Source organism: Orycteropus afer, unplaced genomic scaffold (assembly GCF_000298275.1).
Source record: "Orycteropus afer afer isolate SDZICR_OR568_19922 unplaced genomic scaffold, OryAfe1.0 scaffold00015, whole genome shotgun sequence".
Lineage (NCBI taxonomy): Eukaryota > Metazoa > Chordata > Mammalia > Tubulidentata > Orycteropodidae > Orycteropus > Orycteropus afer.
This window is the reverse complement of record NW_006921602.1, coordinates 15,072,173-15,080,360: the sequence shown is the minus strand read 5'-3', so window position 1 is coordinate 15,080,360 and position 8,188 is coordinate 15,072,173. Positions and strand designations below refer to the sequence as shown.

The following is an 8,188-nucleotide window of genomic DNA, read 5'->3' as shown; positions in this document are numbered from 1 at the left end:
AATGGGCAGAAGACATGAATAGACACTTCACCAAAGAGGATATTCAGGTAGCCAACAAACATATGAAGAAATGCTCACAATCATTAGCCACTAGAGAGATGCAAATCAAAAGATCTTGTATCCTACCACTATGCTAAATCTCTCAATTAGTTCCAGTAGATTTTTGACTGAGTTTCTGGCCCCAGCACTAGTAGCAAAGTTCAACAAGACAGAAAATAACAAATGCTGGTGAGGATGTAGAGAGATTGGGACTTTCATACCCTGCTGGTGGGACTGTTAAATGGTACAACCACTGTAGAAAGCAGTATGGTGATTCCTTCAAAAGTTGGAATTAGAAATACCATTTAACCCAGCCATTCCATTACTAGGTATATAGTGGCTAAGGCACTTGACTGCTAACCAGAAGGCTGGCGGTTCAAACCCACCAGCCACTCCTCGGAAGGAAGATGGGGAAATCTGCTTCTATAGTGATACTGCCTCAGAAACCCAAAGAGGGGTCGCTATGAGTCGGGTCCAACTCGACGGCACATAACAACAACACAACAATCCTAAAAAAGTAAGAGCCAGGACAAGAACAGACATATGAACACCCATGTTCATCACAGCACTATTTACAATAGCCAAAAGACAGAAACAACCTAGGTGTCCATCAACTGAGGAATGGAAAACCAAACTATGGTACATACACACAACGGAATACTATGCAACTCTAAAAAAACACTATAGTATCTGCAAAACACCGCATAAAATGGATGAACCTGGAGGACATTATTCTGAGTGAAATAAGCCAATCACAGAAGGATAAATATTGTATTAGTCCATTATTGTAAAAAGTCAAGGAAAGGTTTATATATGGAAGGATATTTTCTTTGTTGGTTACCAGGGATGGGAGAGGAGGGGAGGGAACACTGTTAGATAGTCAGAGAGAAGTTTTCATTTGAGTGAAGAGAAGGCTAATGTTGCCAAATACGAATGATCAACACAGTGGCATTGAAGAATAGGAAGACACAGAAAGGTACATAGGAGGTACAGGCAATAAAGATGAACACTTTTGCACATACAGTAGTGCATTGTCAGTGAACGCAAACATGTATATATGGGTGGACAGATGGGTGGACAGGCTGAACTATTAGGTATGTCTGTGCAGGGGGGAGTGTGCCCAAGACCACGTATAGGGTTGGCAGACAATGTTTGTACAAGTGTACTGCTATGTTCTGTAAGAATTCCCAGGTGTATAGTAGAGCTGGTAAGGGACAAGGCTGTAGTCACTTCTTGGTCACAGCCAGCTACCCAGAGGGAGCAAGTATTTGGACCTGTGGGCTCGGGACCACAGTTGCAGAGGACATCGAGCTCAAATGGCATAACATACAGCACAAAACATTGTTCCACCTCCCACTTTGGAAAGTAGCAACTGGGATCTTAAAAACTTACAAGTAGTCATCTAGATTCAATGATGGGTCTCTCCTCGTCCAGAGCAAAGAAGAATGAGGAAGACCAAAGATTCATGGAAACAATTAGTCCAAGTGAGTGTTACACCATGCAATCCTCAACCTATACAACTATGAGACCAGAAGAACTAGATGGTGTCCAGTTACCACTGTCAACCACTCAGAGAGGCATCTATGTAGGAGACCCTGGATAGAGAGGGAGAACAATGTGGAACAAAACTCAAAATCATTTAGAAAAAAAAAAAGAGACCAGATTTGCTGGTCTGATAGAGCCTGGTGGAACCCCTGAGACTATGGCCCCTAGCTCCACTTCAGGCCTGGAATTGGACCCACACCTGTGGCTTCCAGCCAAACAAAAAACAGGCATATGAGCTGAACATTTACACTAGGTAGACTTGGAGAGAACAATCATGGAAGAACTGAAGGGCTGTGCATGCACAGGGACATAGCTCAGGGGGCAGGAGTGCATGGAGGGAAAGATACAGGGAAGAGTTAACTACAAGGACGAAGTGGGAGGGGACTTGTTGCATCGTGGTAAATTGTAGTCAATGTCATGAGACAAAGTGTATGTCAACTGCTGTATGGAAAGTTAATTTGCTCTGTAAACTTTCACCCAAATCACAATTAAAAAAAAATAATAAAAATAAACTGTTCTGCTTAATAGAAGTATTTTAGGTATGAATTTCAAAGGTCATGAAATTTTATGGAGAACATTAGCATAATAATTAAATCTACAATTACTGAAACAGCATACCTAGAAAGCTTAAGCTTTGTTAGCTGCACATCCATTCTATCGATTACTGGAGGATGTAAACAGTCTTCACCGGATACCAGACTGAACTGATTCTGAACTTTGATTAAGCCAAGATCTACCAGTACTGCATTGGTGGAAATGGAAGACTGCGGAATGATTATAACTGGTGCTTTCAAGTCAATATTGATGGAAACACGGAAACTCCTCTGGGCAAGATCTTTCACACTCGTGGCAGCCTTCTCTGCAGCTTGGGCCGTGGCAGCACTCAGAGCTTCTTTGGCTGTCTGGAAATTATTCAGGAAGTTCTGCAGACACAAAACATAAAAGGAAAAACTCAAGCATATGCCAGACACAACAATAATACTATCTTCTTTTTATACATGTGCTATTTTTTTTCCAACAGATAACTTCTAGCTGAGCCCTATATTTTCTAGGGTTAGCGAGGCATTACTGCTAATGAACCCATATCTATAAGCTACTTCACCAGGGCTTATGCTATATAGCTAAGAAACAGAAAAAAAAAAAATTCAATAGTTTTTGCACTCAAGAATTTGGCTTTATTTTGCTCCAGTGAAAATAATTACCAGTTCTAGTTCCTAAGAAAAATCATTAAATGGTTCAGATTTTAGCTCCCTATCAAAACTCTCAACCAAACTCCCTGACGTTGAGTGGATTTGACTTATAGCAACCCCCCTTGGGTTTCTGAGGCGGTATCTCTACAGAAGTAGATTGCCAGTCTTCCTTCCAAGGAGCTTCTGGTGAGTTTCAACCACCAGCCTTCTGGTTAGCAGTCAAATACCTTAGGCACTATGGCACTAGAGCTTCCAGCTCCCTATGAGAAGTTTATTATAATATATATATATGAATATATAAGTATATATAATTAATATATGTAATCAGAACAATGCTTACCATAAAACCTAAGTTTACAAGATTTGCAAATATAATAATCAGCCTTATTTAAGTATTTCCAAGTTGAAAATTCAATATATAAATATAATTTTACCAGAAGCGACATGAGGAATTTATGAAGATACACAATCTGAATACAGCCAACATTCAGTGATACCACACCATCCACTTTAGACATGTCAGTGTAAGAATCACCCTCAGTAGCACCTGGATACAAGTCCAAGCTAAAACGAAAAACTTCATTTCCCATTATTGAGACAGCCTGAAAAACAGAGATATAAATACTTCATCCAAGAAGACAAAGGCAAAATCCCATTTAGAAAAGGGTTTACATTTAAAACTTTCCACACACAATTTTTAAAGAAATATTTTCCTATTGAAATAGATTTCATTAATATATTTTAGAGTAAAATAAGTTTTAAAATAAAAACTCATGTTAAATCACACAAACAACATCATTCATTTACTGTCACCTACTTTTTTATGAACTGTCTTAGGATCAACATCTGTGACGATAATATTTTCCAGTCTGGCAAACAGTGACTGTTTTCTTGACTGAAGAGAAAGAAAGGAATCCAGGCCTGAAAAAAAATTCATTATTATAATTTTTATAGATTTACCATAAATAAGACCTTTCTTCATTGCATGATTTTATTTTGGGCATAAAACTTTAAATTACTTAGCAATGTTTAACTCACAACTGAAACAAGTTACTAAAATATTAGATTATTTTACTTTTATTAAAAAAACAAAATCTATAAATTCATTAACAAATAATTATCTGAATTTCCAATCTTCCAAAGAAACCACATCTGTTACAAATACATCATCTGAGGATTCTTTATACTGTATAATTAGTGATTTACATGGAAGCTATATAAAGATAAGTTTCACAAACCAAAGTCAGACCACCAGATGCACTGCCAGTTCAGAAAGGACAATGGAAAAAAAAAAAAAAACCTTAGTTTTCTGGTTTTTAAGTTCTCCAAGAATTTTATTAAATATATTCTTTACCTTTACTAGTTCACAATGAGCTGGTAAAGATAAAGTGAGAGAAAAAGCTAGGTGAGTTTTAGCAGCTTTTGCCTAGAAGAAAACATCATTGGCTTCATAGGCTTTGTTCTTCACTATAAGGTTGCTGTGAATTCACTACAAGATATAGCATAGTCAAAGAACTTAACCTGAATTGGGGATTGACACTTATCATAGTCCATCAGTAGCATCCCTACCTTGATATTAATACCCTTCCCCATTTCTGAGACAACCCTCAGAAAGGTCTAAAATACCATCTGTGTAGTTCAGTTTGATGGTTAGATTCTGACCAAGAGCTACATTCTCCCCCGTAGAGAAGAAAGCATGTAGTCCAATTCTGTCCTTCCAGCTTTCACAGTTCAAAACTCTCCATCTGAATATTCTTTGGCAATGCAAAAAGAAAAAGCTTATCTTTTAACCAATTTTTAATAATATGAGAACTTTTACCTTGAATTTTGATTTCAGCAATATTGTTCTTTTCATTGCAAACAATGACACAGAAAGCATTCAACTTGGCAAAGAGCCTGAAGTCAGTAATATCACTATCTTTAATGGGTGCAATCACTGAAAATAAAACAAAGCATTCTAAAATCTATTAAGGATCATATTAAATGAAATACAATTCTGTTAACATAATATAACTCTTAAGCTCTTGAAATTTCAAATATTTTTTGTACTTTACATATTCTATAGAGTTTTCATTTTTATTGGTGTTACTTTCACCATTTCAAACCAACTAAAAAAGCTAAAATGAGTAACACTGTTGTTGTTATGTGCCAACGAGTCAGACCCGACTCATAACACCCCTCTCCTTGGGTTGCCGAGGTGGTATCACTACGGAAGTAGATTAACCAACCTTCCTTCTGGAGTGGCTGGTGGGTTTGAACCACCAGCCTTCTGGTTAGCAGTCAAGTGCCTTAGGCACTATGCTACCAGAGCTCCCAAAATGAGTAACATAAGGACACTGAAATACAGAGAAGCTAAATAATGTGCTTATGGTCACACGTTTATGCAGCAAGAGTTAGGACTTGAACTGAGTTCTTTCTGATCCAAAGCCTGGGCTCTTGACCAGTTAGATTCTTCTTCCTCTGGGTCTTAGTATTCTTATTTGTAAATAGAAGGGAAGACTAACCTAACCTACACAGTCCCTTCAGGAGTCATTGAGAGGGGAGCAAGAACTCAGGGTAAATACAGGTCCTCTCTTCCTATTAGCTACCTAAAGGCATCCGACACCACCACCAAGATAGAAACAAGAATAAAACAAACACTTTGTAAAATAACTTCATTTGTTACATTTGTTTTGCATATTAAACACTCATGTAAAATTTTATTTGAAGAAAAGAACTGAAGGGGAGAAAATGGTATGTAGATGAATGATCAGGTAATCGCTGAGATTTTTCACATAGCTCTAGAATTCTAAAACCCTTATTAACAAGAAACAAAAAAGGCTTTTCATACCCTTTCGCAGATTTGAACTTTTTTGTTGCTTTTCAGTTGAAATTTGTGCCTCCTTGACATCACCCATATTTTGACCATCTGATGGGATAATGTTTGTCAGGTAATTAATAGAAGAGAGAAGAGCTTGTGTTTGCAGCAATAGATTTAAAGATGAAAAGGCTACCTAAAAATGTTTTGAAAAGAAAATCAGTTGTCCAAAGTCAGTTATCTTACAATGGATCTAAAAGACACCCAGCTAAGCTTGCATCACTGCCTTCCATCACTCTGGAGGAGTAGAGAAGTGAAGGAAAATTCACAACCCAGGCTCCTTAAACAGGGGATATGCAGAGAGTAAATCACATCTACACACTTCAACAGTACATCAGAGGATTAAAGCAACATAATTACTTAATTTCCCAAGCTTAATTGTTCTGGGGTCTATAATTTGTTTCTCATAGCCATTCCAGCTTTCAACACATATATGGCTTCTAGGATCTTCAATGACCATTTATTATGATTATATAAACCTCATAAGCTAGAACACTAAACTCCAGAATCACCATGTGCTACTATTATGTCTAGAAATAATTTCAAACATGGCATTCATGAGATTTATATATGAAAGATACCATCAAATTGCTTTCAAGAATGTGCAGTGTTCTAATAGTGAATTAATACATAAGAAAAAAAATCTTTGCTAGAAAGATTTCATTTCCTGAAAACCCTAAATGGACACAAAAACTATGAAAAGGGAAGGTTCACAATATTACAACAGAAGCCCCATCTCTCAAAAGTTTAATGTAAACCTCATCTCACTCATTTCCTCAGAGGTGCATTTTGCCTTTTCCTTCTCTATGCTACTACCCAAGTAGTACAGCTTTAGACGTACTCCACCATTTCTCCTTGTACTTCACATTTTCACTTCCGCATTAAACAACTGTGTCTAGTTTGGTTTGTGTGGGACCTTGTTGGTTCTTCATAAATCAAAGGTCCTCTGTGTTTAAAACATTTTCCCTTTTTTAGAGAAAATATTAAAAATTCAAAGACATTAGGTTATGATACTGTAAGTCAAAATTTTACTAAGCTGAATCATAAACACAGAACATATGAAGTAGGTTAATTTATAAATTATTTCCTCAAATTAACCCAGTCAATATTCTACAAAGAATATCAGAAACTTTGAAAGTAGGTTATTTTCAAATAGGAAATATTGCTTTAGTAGAATTTCTTACCTTAACTGTTTGTTCAGTGTTTTCAAAAGTAGTTTGAAAGCTAGGTCCATTCTTATCAGCCTAAAAAAGAAACAAATGTTCTAAGGAAGGATATAAAGATCATAGTAAATAAATCATTTTTTTAATAAATCATTTTTTATGTCTGGTTAACTTATTTATAGTTAACTGTATATATATAATATATATATATATATGAATATATATATTATATATATATTTAATTTCATCATCATTACTTTAAAGTCACATCCAAATAATGTGTTTATTATAACACAGCAACCTCCTGGCATACACAGGCACTCAATAAATAGTTGTTGAATGATTAAACAAACCACCTAATCTGGAATGAAGCTAAAGATTGTCAGCTTCATTAGTGTTTCTCCCATTTTTTAGTCTCTTCACAGTACTGGCAGTTTTCTCCCAACCCAATCCAATTTGACTTTATCCTTTTTGATGTAATATGATCTGCCAAATGTCACCTATACATACAACTACTGTAATGTAGGTAGGTGAATACACCCCAGAAGATAGGAGCACTCAGTACAACACACTTCCATACCAGGTTTCCATCTTCAGGAACAAGAAGCTAGATGGCTTTGTAATGGAACTGTACTCAAGTAAGTAAAAACTATACTTAAAAAAAAAGTTATGATATACATCCATTCTCTTCTTTTCCCTTCCAGGGTATAGTTTTGTGTCCAAAAGTATGCAACCATTCTATAGCCCGTACCTTAATATACTCCACTTTTAAAAGATCTAATCCAGGTTTGTCAGAAGAGCTGATCAAATGAAGGGGCTTCTTTTTAGATCCTAGATTTAAAAAAAAAAAAAATTCAAGTAAACTGCTCATTTTTTATTTTTCAATTTTCAACTATCTTTTTCTTTTTCAAAAAAATTGTGAATTAAACTTTAAATGAATAGATGCACACATTTTCACGGTTACTGAACACTAAGGCCAACACTAGTAAAGAAGTGATCGATCCAAACCCTTACCTCTGGCATCTAACTTACCTTTAAAAACCTCATTACTGTCATTTAATTACACAGTGTGTTAAAAAAATAATCAAGACTTCTCTAGATTTTTTAAGGCCATGTGTGCATTTGCAGGACAACAAAAAGACTACTGGAGGTTAAGAATCAGGAAATATAAATTCCAGTTCAGCTCTATCCTTACACCCAAACTAGTTAACTTCAATTTTCTCCATTACACAAAAAGGTAGTTAGAAAAATCTGTAATAGTCTGCTAAGCTCTAAAAGTCTTGGGATAAGTAATATATTTCATTTATATTAAAGAAATATAAATAATTTTCCTTCATTTAGACTTTAAGAAAGAAGGCTTAAATTGAAGGGTTTTTTTAAGGGTGGGAAACTGC

The 8,188-nt window shown here is 35.8% G+C and overlaps 1 protein-coding gene across 1 annotated transcript in view; it reads right to left on the bottom strand.

Annotated features, from left to right (window-relative positions):
- The window catches only part of VPS13C (vacuolar protein sorting 13 homolog C), a 252,418-nt gene that overhangs the window by 132,115 nt on the left and 112,115 nt on the right, over nucleotides 1-8,188 (bottom strand). Inside the window, exons 29-35 of the mRNA XM_007958262.2 lie at nucleotides 7,546-7,625; nucleotides 6,816-6,875; nucleotides 5,605-5,767; nucleotides 4,594-4,710; nucleotides 3,592-3,695; nucleotides 3,209-3,376; nucleotides 2,203-2,507 (exon numbers count right to left, since the gene is read on the bottom strand). Of these exons, the coding sequence (XP_007956453.1) occupies nucleotides 2,203-2,507; nucleotides 3,209-3,376; nucleotides 3,592-3,695; nucleotides 4,594-4,710; nucleotides 5,605-5,767; nucleotides 6,816-6,875; nucleotides 7,546-7,625 (997 nt within the window). The remainder of the gene's footprint in view (nucleotides 1-2,202; nucleotides 2,508-3,208; nucleotides 3,377-3,591; nucleotides 3,696-4,593; nucleotides 4,711-5,604; nucleotides 5,768-6,815; nucleotides 6,876-7,545; nucleotides 7,626-8,188) is intronic.